Source organism: Lineus longissimus, chromosome 12 (assembly GCF_910592395.1).
Source record: "Lineus longissimus chromosome 12, tnLinLong1.2, whole genome shotgun sequence".
NCBI lineage: Eukaryota > Metazoa > Nemertea > Pilidiophora > Heteronemertea > Lineidae > Lineus > Lineus longissimus.
Genome location: NC_088319.1, coordinates 13,511,380 through 13,529,615, shown reverse-complemented (window position 1 = coordinate 13,529,615; position 18,236 = coordinate 13,511,380). Strand labels below are relative to the sequence as shown.

At 40.7% G+C, this 18,236-nt stretch overlaps 2 protein-coding genes across 2 annotated transcripts in view; one reads left to right on the top strand and one right to left on the bottom strand.

The window, feature by feature from the left end:
- The window catches only part of LOC135496922 (G-protein coupled receptor dmsr-1-like), a 123,775-nt gene that overhangs the window by 92,994 nt on the left and 12,545 nt on the right, over positions 1 to 18,236 (bottom strand). The gene's annotated exons all lie outside the window — the stretch shown is intronic.
- LOC135496927 (uncharacterized) lies at positions 1,978 to 4,609 on the top strand. The gene is made up of 4 exons (XM_064786523.1): positions 1,978 to 2,155; positions 2,464 to 2,890; positions 3,252 to 3,438; positions 3,897 to 4,609. Exons 1-4 carry the CDS (start codon positions 2,063 to 2,065, stop codon positions 4,045 to 4,047), a joined length of 858 nt encoding a protein of 285 aa, XP_064642593.1. The 5' UTR covers positions 1,978 to 2,062; the 3' UTR covers positions 4,048 to 4,609.

Here is an 18,236-nt window from a genome sequence, read left to right as displayed (position 1 = left end):
ACATATCGAGTAGCTAATGGTAGAATCCGATTCAGATTCAACAGATACTTCAGCAAATTAATACTCTGCCATTCGCCGGCTGCCAATATGCGTCAAATATAACCTGACAATTAGTCTTGCAAATGCACGTATTGCCCTGAGCGAAAATTGATTTAAACTGATCTATAGATATTGGGTTGGTGTTGGTGATCTAGTTGATACATAGACAAGTAGTATGGATTTTTTTCGTGTGGTATTAAAAAGGTATTAGATATTATGTGCGTATCTCTTTCTTGCAGTTTCTGCTTCTTCTCCTACCCCTTCTTCTCCTTCTCCCCCTCCCCCCTCCTGTCCGCCTTTTTCATCCAGTTTTTCTTCTTCACCTTCTTCCCAATACCTCCTACAGTCAAGTATGTAAATGGTCATTTTACAAAATCTACTGAAGTCCATGCGTGTACTACGAAATACGAAGTATGCATTATGCATTTCAGCGACGACCATAAAAAATCCCCTATCCCTCCTGCAGCCAAGTGTAAATGACAGTTTACGATGTTCTCGTAAATAAATAGCACAGGAGTTGATGACACTACAATACTTATATTACCTTGTAATTCATAGTTCTTACTGTTTGTCAAACCTCCCATTTGAATACTAACACGAACTGATTATATCTCACGGCAATACGACTTCCTTATAAAAAGATCGATTTCAATTTAGAGGTCCCAACCTGAATATAGATTCCAATTTGAGCTTATTCAAATTTGATATATACGTCTTTTATATATAGTCAATTGCAAAGCTACAGACTACCATCTTTTTCATTAACACCTACTACTGGAGAGATGCGGCGATATGATTCAGTTAGGCCGTGATCGTCGAGCCTCGTGGTGCGGCGATTGACGATGAAGTATTGTTAAGTGTTTTCCTCGCTTCGCAACTCTCCTTCAAAATATATATTTCCATACACCGGTGCAGTAATAGTAGTCTGTGGTGAGGAGGTCTTACTGTAACTTCTTGAATAATTTATTGGCCGCCAGCGCAATCTAAATGTGCTGAAATCGCTCAAACACGACTTTTGTGCCTTTTTTTGTTTGTGGTGGTAATGCGGGAGGCCTATGCACAAAATAAGAACATAAGTCAAGTATGGACTAATCAATGGCATATTAGCACGTTATACTTTAGTCTGATAAAAATGAGTAAACGATAACAACGCTTTTCATCTAAGACCTCCTGGATCATCCGAAAACATCGTGTTTTTCTCTCTTTTTACACCCATGTGTTTTCCACCTGTATCCTGTATGAGCAATAGGCCAAAGGTTTCCCGCTTGGAAGTTCTGATTACTCAGCTCTTACCGGGTCAAGATAAGTGTTGTTTTAGTCGTCCAGACAATGTGTCTGAATGTCGATACATAAAAAGACATTAATTCTGACATCGAGTTTTCCTCTAAAGATTGAGTTCAATCCCATAACACCGCAGCTTTCGACCTGTGTAACCAGGATCGATGTTTCCTCAGTGAAATACACTCATTCGATCGTCGACGAATAGTGCAAAGCTCTGTAGCCTTGGGTTCTAGGTGAAGCCAAAATCATCACTCGTGACTGACCACGTTAAAACGACGTTGGTGTAACGGCGGATCTTGCGATCGTGTATTATACTTGAAATAACCCCAGCCGTCCCAGATCTAGGGCGACATCCGTATTTTCAAGATTACTTGTAAATCAACCCGGAGCTGATGGGAATTCCCGTATATTTAGGTCAGGTCAGTAATCGTGGTCAGATTAATAATTTCCATAAGGACTAGCTCGGCCACAACAATGGCCTAGAACTTGAGATAGTAAAATAGTTTGAATTAAGTGATCACTTCATGAGAAATATTTGACTCACAATCATAAGAAGAATGGAATCTCTGTGCTCACACTGATGACACTTGTGCCTGCCATCCTGGTTCAAGTAAGGGTGGATACGATATCTGGTCATAGCAAATATAAACCGAGGCCAGGAGCGGGGTTGACACACACAGAAGACGAAGACCACCACGACAACACTATCTAGACGAAGAAGACGATACACTACCATCAAACCATGAATACGTCTGTGATTGTCCTACTCTTGGTCGGAGTCTCCACAAGTTTTGCTATGCCCACCAGTACTGCTACTCCTACGAAAACCATGAAGGTAAGAGTTCAGACCACATACTAGTATTCTCGGTTTCATACACCGCTTTTCTTAATCGAGCATCAGCTAAAACGCCTCGAATACATTTCCAAATGCAAGATATGACGACATGTAGCAGGTAAGAATTGATGCCTGCAGACATTACTTCATCCCGAATGCACGACGCGAATGTCATTGCCAGTGCACCTGGCTCTGTGTGTGGTAGAGTTGTCAGCTTCACATTTAACTTATGAAGATACGGCCCCGTTTGTTTCAGTTGTTACTGGTATTTGTCCCTCCATATCAATGTCCTATGTTCCATTTTCCAGGATGCAGTCCGAATGTTACTAGAGTCGACTGAACTTCTTCAGAACTGGGGCAATACAGTCATCGATGCCTCCCAGACCGGTCTCACTGCTGCCAATGTCCAGAGTCTCATGTCATCAGGAGCTAGTGCCAGGCAGAGATTCCACGAGAGTGTCGAGGAAGTCAGCGAGATGATGAAGGAGAACGGTCAAGAGGGAGCTCCCCCATCATTTCACAAGGACATGGCTGATAGCGCTGTCGATATGTTAAAAGAAGAAGCACGATTGGAAGATCTTACTGAGGATGAAAAGCTCGCGCTTATTGCTGGAGACAAACTTTCCACCGACACCATGCGTCTGCGCATCAACATGCATCTGTTTACCCGCAGTATGGAAATCTTGGACAGCAGCGTATTGGCACTTGAGAGTCTCCTCGGCGACGAGGTCACTGGTAAGTTGGTTTTTGCATTATTTAAGAGTTTGGAACCGAGGGACAATTGTTCTCAGATGTTCAAGCAATGAACGCCTCAAAATATAATATAGTAAAAGGATTTTACTAACTTCTGTTTTTACCCCACCCCACCCACAGAAGTGAAATATTGGCATACGCGTTGATTAGATTAACCAAGCACTTGGAGCCACTTATAGGATGTATTCTAAACTTCACTGTATATTACTGCATTGTTGATGATGGTCTTTGAATAGCTGGTTGACGATGTAGGAGTCATTAATCTCCCTCCAGGACGGCTAAGTTGGGATCTTTATTCGAACTTCGTGAGACATTTCCCAAAATGTCTTCCTCCACCTTTCAGATGATGACATCGTGAAAGTCCTCCCAGAATTGGTTGAGGAACTCGGCAGCGAGGGCACTGCCCTGAGTATTGTGTTCAAGGCTATCGAGGAGAATTTTGAAGATGCCGCCTACCTGATGGAGCCACTGATCGAAGAAGAGATGAAACAGTTAAAAGAGGAAAAGGAGGAAGACAAAGGCACCCCTAGGTAGGTAAAGGTTATTCACTGACCCTGTCTCTTCCTGCTGTGAATAGTTGTAGGAGAGACAGCTTGGCAGGCTCTGTACACACTCTCCTGCAGCGCTTTTGATAGTGCTACTTGGAACCCAAATAACCAAAAAAAAACCCAAACAAATCTCCTGGTCGTATAAGGTAAATGCTAGGATGGTATACAGCCTTATCGAGGGCCGTCGAACCTAGGTGCTGCCATCGGCTCTAATATACAATGTACAAGGTTGGTGCTGTCATCAGCTTGTATGTGATATATGGGGGCTATTGTTATAACGACGGAATTATTCAATCTGTTGGATTTTGTATTTACATACTCAACCTTGCTCTGTTAATGAGACTAGAGAGTGACCAGTCTCGTTGAGATACTTGGTTTCCCTAAAACATGCCAGTAAAAAGCGGTTATATGTAGCTGAACTCTTAATCATTTCCTTACAGCCGCCAGCGCCGTAGCCCACCAGGCGGATGGAGCGTTGGGTTAGGTGGTGTCAGCTGGTCGAACAGACGCGGCAATGTCCACTTCAACGCCACACCAACCTTCGGCAAAGGTGGATTCGGTGCGAGCGCTGGATTCAGGATAGAGTTCTAAGAAGGACGACGTACCGAAAGCCATATTGTATCACTGCCAAGACTTTGAGGTTGTTGTCTTATACTCAAATGTGATATCAGACATTCGGAGAAAAGTACTATGTTCTTTCAAACGGTTAAAAAATCATTGCTTTCGGCTTCCGTCTTGAGGCGTGGTGATCTGTACTTAATACGTTTTATCTCCTCACTGTTTAAAATGCTAATGTGATGTAATACAATGTATAATATGTACCTGGTAATATAACTTTATACAAAGTACTTTATTTTCTACAAGTATCTACTAAATTAGAGGCAATGTCTATTCGGATATTTCATTTAACGATGATAGTTTTGCAAAGTAGTTAAAAAACTCATGAAAACGTTTGACCTTGGATCAACGTTAAACATATCACACGGAAAGACGTGGGCCTAAAGTGTCAGTTTGGTTGTGATGTGCACCTATTTGATTATAAAATTCACTTGTACCAATCGTTCTCTTTTACACTTTACACGCTTTTGTAAAATAGGTTTTGTGAGCCCATGAACAGTCTGTGAAAATGATAATTAAAATCTTTTGGAACAAATTACTGTTTTTGCGTTGGATATCTATATTCTTTAACCCCTCCCATCCCAATAGAAAGTGCCTAAAAGAGCGGTCCCGTTTTACAACGCATGGCACGAGGACTCTATCTAATACACTAGGTTGGATAGGTTGTCAGTTAGCCGATGTAAAAATTAAAATGTTCTAGGATCGAAAGTCCGGGGATAACAAAGAATTGCCATGTGCGCTTTTAATCGCTAATGAAGGCTGTATGTGTCCTTACGTCCATCAGAAAGACTGGATACCGGACCTTGACTTGTTTACACAAATGATAGTTGGGTGAAAATAGCTCTCACATACTGTTAGCTGAAGGAACAAGAAACTAATGGAGTAGGAACTTTTGGTCATTCATCCCGCAATGATGCCACCACCTGCTGCTGAGACTGGTATGGCACCATGGGCAAAAAGGCTTGAATTTGAATTTATAATACATCAATCACAACCATTAAGCTTTACTCCACGATTGATCAAATTGGCGATCATTTCATAATCAATCATCCGCATCGAAAATTTCATCCCCTTAGCAGCACTTAAAATGCGCTAAAATGTTATCTTCAGCGAACAGTGATACAAAATGCTTGTAACCACCGCCAAACCTACTTCTTCAACTCCGCTTTCGACATCATTTAGCGGAATTAAATGCGTTCAGACCCCGAGGTTGGCAGCCCTAATCCCGATATTCAGTATTTTATACAACAGTCGAAAGTCTTTTTGGGGTTAACACATTAATCTGTTCGGTTCTTTGGTTGGCAATATCACGACTGGATGGCGATGAACCAATAACGTGCCGTGAGTTATTGTTAAGTAATGGACGGGCTTCCCTTTCAAAGGAATGGTTTAAATCTCCATTTTTGTCAATTTGCGCTAGGGGAAGTGTGGTGAAATATTGACCCTTTGAAAGTAGAGGAGAGAGTGGCAGCCGATACGTATTATGTATCGTGTGAGTACTCTTAATGTATTGTGAACAATCCCTCATATCCTGGTCAACGAATTTTGCGATAGGCCGGTACAAAAAGGATGAATTTCAATTGCCCATCGATGAAATAACGCTTGTTGCACCACCAAAATGCGCAATTTTAATCGCTGTCACACAATCGGCTGTCAGTGTTCGTAAAATACAAAGAATTAGTGTACTTTGTCTGCTGGCATGATTAAGACGGATCAACAGTGTCCACATACGAAATGGCCGCCATCTTCCTCTCTTTAAGGAACAGGAACCAATAGAATACGCTATTACAGTATATACCGATGACGTCACTATTACCCAGAATGCAATTTATTGCATATAAAACATTCTTCGCAAATAAAAATTTGTCACCCAGTCTTAATGCATAAGAAATTATTATTGCATAAAAATAAAAACATTGAACATACGAAAATATTATTGCATATACATGTATAAAAATATTATTGCATAAATAAAAATATTATTGCATATATAAAAATATTATTGCATAAAAAATAGTATTGCATATATAAAAATATTATTGCATATATAAAGATACTATTGCATATATATACATATTATTATTGCATATATAAAAATATTATTGCATACATAAAAATATTATTGCATATATAAATTGATTTTGGAATAAAGCAACACCTCTGAGAACTTCCAGCTTTCGATAAAAAACTCACCGTCAGTTCACGCAAAGACAATCATTGTGGGTTTTTTTAGCCAGAAGAGTTTCATTTGGCTAAAAAGCTTCTCGTTCTCTCGACATTTGGTCTTACCGTTCCCGGTGACTTGTCTTCAACATTGTCTATTGTCTAGTGATTTATAGTTGGGCGGATCGTTGGCTCCTATTAGATGAAACTGATCGCTCGATTTAGCCAATTATTCTTAGTTTTTCTCCTTGATTGCCTGTGAATGGTGATGGTGTTGGAGGATTGTGTGATTAAGTGCCCAGTTTGATCCAGCACGGCCAGTCGATTTAGTGGTATGAAATCTGAGGTGTTGAACGACATGGGTCTCTATAGAACAGAACCTCAATCCGCCACGATACAATAATCAATGATAAGGAGGAACACTCTTTTCAAATAGGAATACAATGGTTTATATTTATATAACGTTGGTGACTTAAATAAACTAGCCTTGAGTTTAAGTGTTTCATCTAAGACGGCCCCGTTCGAGCGGATTTTGGTGAGACAACCAATACCGACAGTGAGGTATCAATCTATCCAAAACATCTCAAACTTGATAACGGCAAATTCCCCCGGGAATCACTGCTTTCGACACATTTTATCCCCGCCCAAGATGTTATGGTTATCTCAACAAAACTAAAACATACGATCCATCACAAAAATGAAACTCACATGTACATTGTAACGCGCTTGTTTTAAAATTAATTCGATTATTGATATCATAATTTCTATTGATAAAAAGCATATTTTACGATAGTGTGCTTCGTTCATCGAATCAAGATTGGTTTACAGTATAAGGCCGTTTTTATTGCACAGAATGATTTTCTCGCAATCAGCTCTTTTTCTTCATTCATAATGAATCCCTTGGAACAGCCAAATGTCGCCTGTAAATTGAATGACAAGCAACAATCTGAAGTTGAAGTACCTCCGCTCGATCTCAACTCCAGAAAATCATTTATTAATCAAGCCAGCGAATTGACGGAGGCTAAAGTCGTTGATTCTTCATTGAGACCCCATTAAAACCATGACATTAGGCAAGGCGTAAAAGGATGAACTGTCAGCACAAATGGAACGTTGAAGAAAAAATAAACCCCATCATGATCTACAAATCATCCATTGCATTACCTTTTGTCAACTGCCGCATACGCGGCATCGAAAATTAATGGAAGTTTTGCATGTTTGCCTTCTATAAACCTTGATGATCGAAGTTATCAAGAAGAATTGCAATAACTGACAATGAATTAAGATGGATGAAAATATTTCCTTCCGATTTGGATCAATATCACGGTATTGTGAGGTTTTGTTTGATGTCTGACTTTCTCCCAATATTTCGAAATGTATCGACCAAATTGACCGTTTCTCTTGCGTGAAAGGAATAGATAACATTCCCGATGATGAGTGATGTCATCCTTAATGGGCTGTTCGCGACCGGTACAAAAGGGTCTGGAGCCATCATCTCAATCTCCAAAGAAAACGCAATGTCCAAGAATAATTATTCTCTCTGCCAGTATTAGCATCCATGTTTTATTAGCCACTGTAAATCATACATTGCTATAGCCCGAAGTAATCGTACTGAAAATGGCCACGACCACAAGGATTCGTACTGATTAGAAAAACCTATATGTCTTAAAAAATAAAACAATACCAAGATATTTCAATCGTGGCCAATACAAACAGGAACGGAAAGACGTCATCAATAACGAGAGTTGCGGTCATGCGCAAAGGAGGATGCGATCATTTATAACTTGATCAAATGTGGCCGAATGTGATCTGGGTCACGATGTAGCATCGATCATCTATAGCGTTGACCATGTTGACAATGATTTGAATACGAACTTAGAATTGATTTGAATACGTAAGATTATCTCCATTACAAAGCGATTATGTCAGTGGTATCTAGTTTGCCAGATGACTGATTTGCATTCAATTCTCCTTCTCCTCTGCTTGCGCTGAGTGATAGACAGCAAATTAGTATTATTCAAATGTGAATAGTATTTTCATCTTTTTCATTTGTCCTTTGAGCCAGTATTCATAATTTCGCAAAGTTTTGAGAAGGCAAGCAGGACCTTATGTAACATTTTGGACCTGGGTAGCAATAGGCTTTCTTGAGGGAAGAGGGAGTAAGTACACCACTGTTCGATCTGGGGATTCAACATGGTCACGTAATAATTACGTTAGGATTGAAAATGTGTTGAAAACATACAAATCATTCATTTCTTGAATCCTGTTATGCATGAATTTAAATGTGTATGAATCACACACAATAACAGTCCTTGATAAGTTGTCTATCAAGCCCGTTTTCCGAAGTGATTATATTTAAGTGTAACGATGGCCCCTCGAGGAGGAGGCTCCCGATCCCTAACCCACGTCGCCATCATCCTCAGGCACCATCCGAGTGAATGATACAGGAGGCAAGTTACTTGACGTGTCAACACGAGATGGAACCAATTATCGAGATAAAGTAACCCTAAGATATATAGATTGCTCCAGGACTCGGATATAACGTACGGTTAACCACATTACAACAATTCTGACAAATGGACAGGTGTTGTATTGGAACGTAAAGTCCAGCAATGGAGCACGCTAGGATGCTGAAGCGGGATGCCGATACGCTCGGGGTTGACTTGGATATAAAGGCGCCATATGGATGCCAAACTTAACTTATAAATTCATTTCCCACTCCGATAAGCCATATGAACGCCAATCTTCTACTTATAGTCCACTCTCTTAGCGTGCTCGTTGCCCAGTGTGGCAGAGATTAATGTCCCTTTGGAATCTCCAAACCAATAAATTTGATTTCCTTAGAAAATTACTAGCCCTATCAATTTTGGATGCTGCTAGCCCGGACTGTGCTCGATCGAAAAAAGACGGGTTATAGCAGATGACTGTGTACTGCTCCATAGAGAGTATCTATATTCCCCTGGTTAGAAAATGGGTTCGATATGTTTTGTGTATTCGTCCGACTGAAAGAATCACATATATATACATGTAGCTCTCGTGGCCTATACCATCTCAGGAACAAACGACCAAATGAATTATCAAAATTTGAAACCTCACCGACATTACCGTACACCCAGAGGCAGTAGGCTACTTGATTTGAATTGACATGGCGCGACGAGAGACTCCCTCGGTATTCATATGATGATCTAGGCTTCGAATGACTTGTTCGGATTTTATATTAGGGTCGGGGGAGAAAAGCTATTCTTTCGCTGATTCCAATGATCTGCTAACGGCGCGGTGCAGCGATATCGTGACACTGTTCCGAGTATTGGCTAAGATCCAATATGATGCGATAGAACTTTGGTCAGAATGCATCTCGATCGATATGACAAAAAAGGAAAATATGATAATATCTAATTGCATTGCAGCGTTCAACACATTTTTTGAAAGTTCCTTAGACGCTCATCGTATGTAGCGCTCTTTCAAGGAATCCACACTTTAAGCGCTTCAGCATCCCAGCGCACTGAGTCTGTGCACCGTCACTGTACGTACTAACCCCAGAACTGACCATGGCCATAACAGTTGCAGATAGAAAAAAATGTATGAGTCTGAACTCGGTCTCCCGTAACACTCTTCCTTTCTCCGCATCTGTATTGAAGAATCGAGGAAGACAGCGAATGACATATTTTGCTATTTCGTAGAAAGCTGTAGTTATTCGCTTGGAAGAAGGTTGCGTGTCGATGTATCCGTTCCCTGTTTTTGTCTCGGACCTTAATTTGCGAATCTGGCAGGGATTGCCAGGTGGTGTTTTCTAATTGCAAACATTGACCCTTTGATGACATATAATAAAGGGTCTCGGCATTCCAATAGGCGGCACTGGTTTTTACTAGGATATGTGTCAAAATGACGTCAAAAGTGAGATCAAGTCTTTCTCTTAACAATGCATTGCCGTAAAACATGATGCAACTATATGGATATCTGCAGACGGAGCCCATATCTAAGAATAAGACCTTTGACTTGTCGACATTACCACTTCCTTACCGGACATGCCTCCTGATCTGGACTGCCGCTTTTCCTGCAAAATCGCCGCGGCCAACCAGAGGTTACTACGTTCTATCTTTGGTTTGATCTTGGGCAATTCCATCCCATTTTTCTTGTGACTTACTCATGTCATGCATCAGTAATTGGTCTGATTGACCCGTCGAATCGAGTAAATCTAATTTGTCCTGTCTGCTGTATGTTGTCCCTTAAGATGTCGGCGGGCATGTACTTAAAGGGTAAGTGCATAGAAATCGGCAACTAATTATGTTCTTCGATGTCTGATAGATTGAAGGTATTTGGCTGTTGAAACCAGTGACCCCCAGACTAAACATATCGATGTATAACAGAGGTCTCGTACTCTGAATTAAGCAAAGTGCTTATTTACATTAAACTTTCGATTTCCGATTTTCTGGTGAAGTGCATAACTGACATGACTTATATTCTAGGATGCCAGACCGATTGACAAAAGGTTCTAACCTATTTGGCGTCACATAAAAGTATATTTTCAGTCGATCTATCCTTAGTTTCGCTGACTGTATATATCACACTAATGCATGTCCGCGTGAGGAATCTATAGGTCGACTCGTCAGACGTCGACTAAGTTAATAAGTAGAGCATGCAAACACTTTAATTGCACGCTTGCGTGACTTGTCATCCTTGGTAGCCCGAATACTCAGCTGGAATGCTGGCTTCGATCAGCGGGTTGAAAGAAAGTAGCAACCTGTCAGTATAGTTACAGTGATCCTACGGATCTCGGCTAAGCAACGTAAGCAATTTCAACTGCTAGGATTGTGACATGTAGCCATGCATCATCGGTCTCGCTATAGAGTATGCCAGTATTGGAGTGCAATGATGTTCAGATGGCATCATGGTAGCCATGATAATACCGTACGTGTTTACAACATCCACTATTAGACTTTTATTGGCTTGGTCATATACTGTCCGCATGTTAGTCAGGCCGTATCTCTCTAACTGATCTGCGCCGGACTCCTAAACAGGAAATGAGAAGGTTAATTCCAGTAACAACAGTCATGACAAGATGCCTTCGATGCTTTGCCGAACATGTACCGAGATAGCATGATACTTCACTGCCGGAGATCTCGAATTAGCCGATGGCATTAGCTTATATTGTCATACAGTATCAGAAGCATACTTCCAACATGTCTCAATGAGAAGTTTCCCCTTTGTGAATCCGGAGCTTCGTTCCCGAGTCACGTACTCATAAAAAATCACGTACCATTTACGGAGTGACGCTTGTAGGCGAGGGAGATACACGAATAGAGGCGAACTAATTAGATATATTGACGCCTTTATTGTGTTGGATTCACGCTTGAATGTGCCAATTGAGCTCTGGGTTATTCTCCCAAGTTCCCTCGAGGCTTATCATTTTAAAAAGGTTAGTGACCAGCATCAGACTCAATCAGTACAGCAAGGTATTCAACTTGAGTTTCAGTGGCTTTATTCTAGTATAGTTGGAGTTGCGGAGGAGTGGAAGTAATTTTCGTAGCAATCTCGCAAATAAACGCCTTCTGATTTAACTCTTATTTATGACTTTTGCGTATTTTATTTTTTTATTGTGATTATAATGTTATAAAACACAATTGATCGTGATTTTGCTCTGGGTCAATTATACTAAATCGTCTGATTGATGAAAGTTATCTACATGATAAAGAAATGGAACGATAGGGCCCCAACATTTTTTCGTCATCCATTCAACAACCATTTGCGAAAATGCCCACTGTTCGTTTCTCTACAACACTCAATGTCCGTCACCTCTGATCGACATGACCAAGGGGAAATTTGTTTCAGCGAGTCTCATTCAAAAACAAGGTCTGTCCCATCTGGTGGCCGCCACAATTTCCAGATGATTCTCTGGTATCAGTCACCTCCGATATAACCGAGAGGAAATTTGTTTCTCGAGTGTTATTCCACAACAAGATAAACATGTATGTCCCATCTGGTGACTGCAAGTATTTAATGATGATTCAATCGCCGCGAGGACTTGAGGTAGACCCTCAAGCATGTCAAGATTGTGTGAATACTTGGTCACCTGATGTCCGGCGCATCACACCTTTATGGTCACACCGCGGCTGCAATTTGGTTTGTCTGGGAATTGCCGGTATATCAGTGATATTCGATATAGGTTGTCCATGGAACTCCCTGGTTTGCCGGAGGGGGGGGGGGCGGGGTTGCTATACGTTTTATCCCCCCTTGCCGGTTAAGGCCTGTCATGAAAGATGTTTCGCTGGGTCAATGTTATCAAGATTTGCCGGTATATCAGTGATATTTGATATAGTTTGTCCATAGAACTCCCTGGTTTGCCGGGGGGGGGGGGGGGGGGGGGTTGCTATACGTTTTATCCCCCCTTGCCGGTTAAGGCCTGTCATGAAAGATGTTTCGCTGGGTCAATGTTATCAAGATTTGCCCTGATAACCCTTTGATAAGACAGTAGAACAATGAGAATCAAGGCATTGTACAAAACGGTTATCTCTTTCCTCTTATGAACCCGACTCCCCATTTTATAATTAATTCGCGATCGGCTCCAGATGAAAAGACAACATAATTGTTGTTTCGAATCTCATCATTTGTGCGATGTTACGGCGGCTGTCACTGGTACTCAAGATTCCCACTGTTGAAACCTTGAATAGCTTTGATACCGACCGAGGAGAAATCCGCTGAAATTGCCATCGATACTCAGCTATGAACCGCAACATTTTGTGCCGAAAATAGCTAAGTTACTCCAATGTTAATCAACGGCGAGACATCAAGGCCGAGCATAGAGCGATTATCGTTGAAACACTTAAAGTTTTCTATAACCTAAAACTCTCTTCCATCAGTTAGGATCATAAAAGCATTAAAAAAAACACTCGCGGTGAAATATGTATGAACATTCTCGAGGGATGAACCAATACGTTAACGTCTGTTACCTAATCCAGATGGTGGCAAAACCATTTGTTCAAACACGAATTAATGAGGGAAGAAAATATATAGCTGGATCAGCATTTAGGAAAAGCCAAACCTATGTGTTATAAAAATATCTTTCGGCAATATTCTTTTTTTCTTCACAATTTTGTATAATACTTTGTCATTTTTGTGATGATATGCAAGCTATGGATGAGTACCATAGCCATAGGATAGGGTATTAAAATGAATGCAACTACAGGTCATGTCGTGATAGAAGGCGCAAATGTAAAAAAAAACCTCGCTCCAAGGCACATCAATTTTGACAGGTTTACATGATATTATGAGATTGTTGTGAAAAAGCTGGAGGGTCACAGTAAAACGATACACCGGAACAAGAACATAAGTACACGCCAAATTGATATACGGGTAGCAGTGTTGGCAGCTCAAGTGCAACTTTATTTCGAAGAAATACTGATGTGCAAATGAAAAGTTTATCACTAGTTCACACTGTTGACCTGTCAGATTCACACATTGAAAATGGCTTCATCACAATGATTTATTATAACTTATCTGCCAAGGAATTTGATGTATCACGAAATGATTGAATAGTAGTGGTTTTTCGTGTCAGAATGGGTTATACATGTACCTGGCGATGACATTAATTACTTTTCAACGTTTGCATGTTGCGCCGGTTTATATGTTTGATATGTCTTGGGAAGAAATGTCCGTGGAGCAAAGGATCTGTGCTTTAATCTCTGAGCTATTGACGGTCATCGCCTCTGTGGAACTAGTTCATGATCAGTTAAAAAAAAACTAGTGCCGGACACGTATTCCAGGAGGAGAAGTTCTGCTTAAACACGGATGGGTTTGTTTGTGTTTTATACCAGTCACATGGGTACTGTTTTCGCCTATCTCCGTCAAACCGCACTTTTATATATCGGTAATCGCTCCGCACTGAATCTCGAACGACTGCATATTCGACAATAAAGTCCCAAACACTAACAGTTATTCGATCAGATATGTATCTAAACTCGATACTGAATGTAATGGCATCTTAAAACTTCCCCGCGATGCAAGTTGCGTTGATTTCTATATTAGCGACGCCGCCGGGTTAGAGATACAGTAGAAGCAGCAAGCTTGCGCTCAGCTGGCCAACAACGAAAAAAAATCGCATCGAAAGTAATTGTGGGTTTTTTTACATTTATTTGCTTGAAGCGAAGGGGAAGGATCAGCTGTTTCGAAAGTCGGCTTTAATTACGAATACGTTGGAATATAATTCCGATACGAAACTTAATGAACATCGAATCGATATCATTATTGTTAATATCTTTTTCACTCTCAGTGTTCATGGTGTTGATAGTCGAGCGCGTTGACTCAGTGAAAGAGCGCCCGACTTGTAATGGATAGGTCGTGGGTTTGAGGTTTGCCCAGTGCGCGGCCTGCACCACTTTGAAAATGAGAGATAAACGGTAAAGCCCTCGACTAACATGTATTACCATTTAGCATTTTGGCTGAGGGGCCGTCAATCATTGTTAATTTTCACGAGCGTACAAATCGAATGATTGGGGAGGGGGGTCGAAAGTGTCTGTGAAAATGTTACAAATTATGGACGGCCCCTGACATATTGACACTGAAGCTTTTCTGGAGTCGAGGCCAGATGGCCTTTTCCTGACCAGCTTAGCATTAGGGTAACTGGACACCTGATCAACTTCACTAAATGATAGAATTGGTTAGTGGAAATCGATGTGGCTAGGGTAATCATTGTAATGGCTGAAAAGGATCCAATGGTCAAAGATTGAACCCGCAGATTGTCTCCATTTCAGGACAGAGATCCCGTCAGTACAGCGTTAATGCCTTAAACTCTAATTTAGAAACATTGTATAACGTGGGCATGAATGACGAAGGAAAACGTTTGGAGCCCCCCCCCCCCCCCCCCCCCCCATTTAACATGCTGAATGCTTAATTATACCGTCAACTGATAATGAACGGTGAAAGAAGAAACAAATAACTCAGGTCCGGCCAGTATCTCCTGTGACCTGTAGTCATTCGCGCTGCCGATTCTGGGGAGCTGAAAAACGTATCAATTTATCATGGACCAAATGAGATTGTGTATTTTGTTAACATTTATCTTTGAAGAACTTTATTGGTTTTGTGCTGAATAGGAAGCTGTTTGCAGAGCATTTGATGGCTATATTATTGCATCTCCGGTGTCGAACTTCCTTCTCGGATATACTCTAAATCTAACAGGACTTGTACAAAATATATTCTGTTGTAGAATCCGATTTTTTTCCGGGTGTTTTTTTATCCTGAACATATCATACGACCTCCTTGCATTCGTTGTCTCTTTTGAAATGATGAAAAGGATTTGTGTTCTCTCGTAAAAGTAGTGTTAGTTTATAGTGTCAATCCCACTGAAAGGCCCAGCCAAAATTTACTAATGAGACACTTTTTTTGTCAAACTCCTATCCCTATGCCAGACGCCTGCTCGAATTTACCCCAATCAGCCATGCACTCTCCATACCCGTACTAAATTGAATCAAGCTTTATACTGATTTTATACAAATTGTATACAGACCATAAATGTATCAAAGTTTAAACTTCCAACCTGCTTCTCCCGAACAATTTATTAGCAATCGCTTTGATACATATGTCGGTGTCAAATTGATCAAGCGCAAATTTCAGGTAGCTATATGGCCCTTGCGAAATAGTCCATTTATCATCATAATTGTCTTAGCGAATGACCTAGAAGATCAAGTCAAAGTATTGTGGCGTAAATTATATAAGACATAAGACATGGGTAACGATGATGGAACTCCCTAACGGCGGGGTCGGCATTCTAGAGAGTTACCAACCAATCACGCCTACGTATTGTATGTCAAACAGTGGCCACTGCCCTTACAGGTCAGATCCAATTTGTCATCGCGTGACCGAGAGAAGTACATCAAGCTGCCTCTTACGCATATTATAGTTGCCAGCATCCTGGTGTTACAATGTAATTATTTAAGACAAAGGCCACCACATACGTATGAAGAAAATCCCCTTACGGAGAAGTCACTCCCAGGAGATTAATCTGATGAAGCCAACATGAAGAGAAACGGAAGTGCGTCATCTTGGTGTGTTGCTGATGATGCCCATTTCGTCTCCTATATACGTGTATTGTGTTGGCAGGTGATTTCATTTCATTTACTGTGATTTGAAGTTGCTATTAAAGAACAGCTGATCAGCCATCATTTAAGTGTGTTTTGGAGTAGAGTTTTTTCGAATCAAGCCCATTGTGTAATACTAGAGTTCTTTCATGCACTATTTGTAACGGTGTCCTTTTTCCTACGTTCATATAAACAGCCCCAATGATCCTTTGTCGATGCCCAAATTGTAATTGTTTAATTGGAAAATGAAAATAAAAACTTATTTAAAGTACATTACAGTACAGAACACAGGGGTAACTTCAGTATCCCCAGGAGCAAGATATGTCAAAAAAGACGAAGACGACAGAAATGTCAAATTCCAGCTACATGAACGAAAATTAATTTGTAATCTATAGTTCAGTTTGTCTTGAGAGCTTTGTGCGTATAGTTTGGGGCTTTGGAGCACGAGCTATTGGTCTGACTTCTATTACGCATAATAATCGGTGACCGATGCAGCTTTCAAGCCTTCTGTAAGACTTCAGTCAGTGACAATGAATTTTGAAGTCAAAGAAGAGCATAGTTCAAATTCAAAGTTCAATATTAGTTTTCTTTGTAAACAAAATGCGAACCAAAAAACCAACAGCTCTGACAATATTTGGGTTTCATATGTATTTTATTTCGCCAACTTTATACAGATAATTAACTACATGTACAAGAAAAAGAGAACAAGTAGTGGCCGGGGACGCAGCCAAGATCAACAGTTAGAAAAAACTAACAGCACTGACAATATTTGGGTTTCATATGCATTTTATTTGGCCAACTTTATACAGATAATTAACTACAAGTACACGAAAAAGAGAACAAGTAGTGGCCAGGGACACAGCCAAGATCAACAGTTAGATCCCATACGGCTGTGCTCTGCTCCACAGTTCTCAACATACTGCCAGCTCAGCCACAAAACCCAATCTGCATTCATACTTGTAATACCCATACACTGCACCAGACCGCGTCCCAATCATGCAATTACATCACAATCCCAACAAAGAATGACCACAAAACAAAGGATTAAAATATTGTGTGTATACATATACAGAAAGACTGTAAAGTCACAGCCTATTCAGAGAGATCACACATGAATGGCCTATTTAAAGCATGGCTACTACAAGTATACTAATGCGGCGCGCTTATTTGTCAATCGCCGCACGTGACTAATTACCGTGGTGGCCTTTAGGAGATTACGAAAGTAGGGTTTTTCTGGTGATGTCCGCAGTGAAGCAATTTCCTTCTCCTCCTGCGTCATGGCTCATGCAAACTTTAGTAGCTCCAATTCATCATCATAATGTCTCACCCACTGACACAGAAAATAGCCAAAATTACTCTCATGTATATTGCATACGCACCACTGTGACATAACTAATATATAAATATAACAAATCGCCCCTGACGGCGTCATAAGGAATTACTTGATACAACCGCCAATAAATCGTCATTTGAACCGTAAACTGGAGACAGGTATTGCTCACTGAATTATGTATGACGCAATTTCCTGAAGGACTTGCGGTTTTCTTGAAAGCTGGGATAAATGGTTCATTTGATTTCACTCTGCCGGGTTTATACCTGTCAACTGCCGACAATGCAAGATAAAAATTTATATTTATTCATTCAGAATCGATGGGGGCATTAATTACACACATGCGACTGGGCAATGATGCAGATTATTGAACGATGAAAAACTTGGTTCTTAGTGGGCATTTTACGACACGACATTAGATGTTGGTTGGTTTTTATTTCTTATCACATCAGTACCTGCCAACCTCTTCTCGGAAGAGTGTTTGAGGACTAGATTAAGATGGGACATTACGGGCAAATTTTGAAGTCCTGAAGTATTTTTCTCTGTCTATTTCAGCGGTTTTTCCAAAAAGAGGAATGTGTCGCACTCAGACCCCTCTGGCT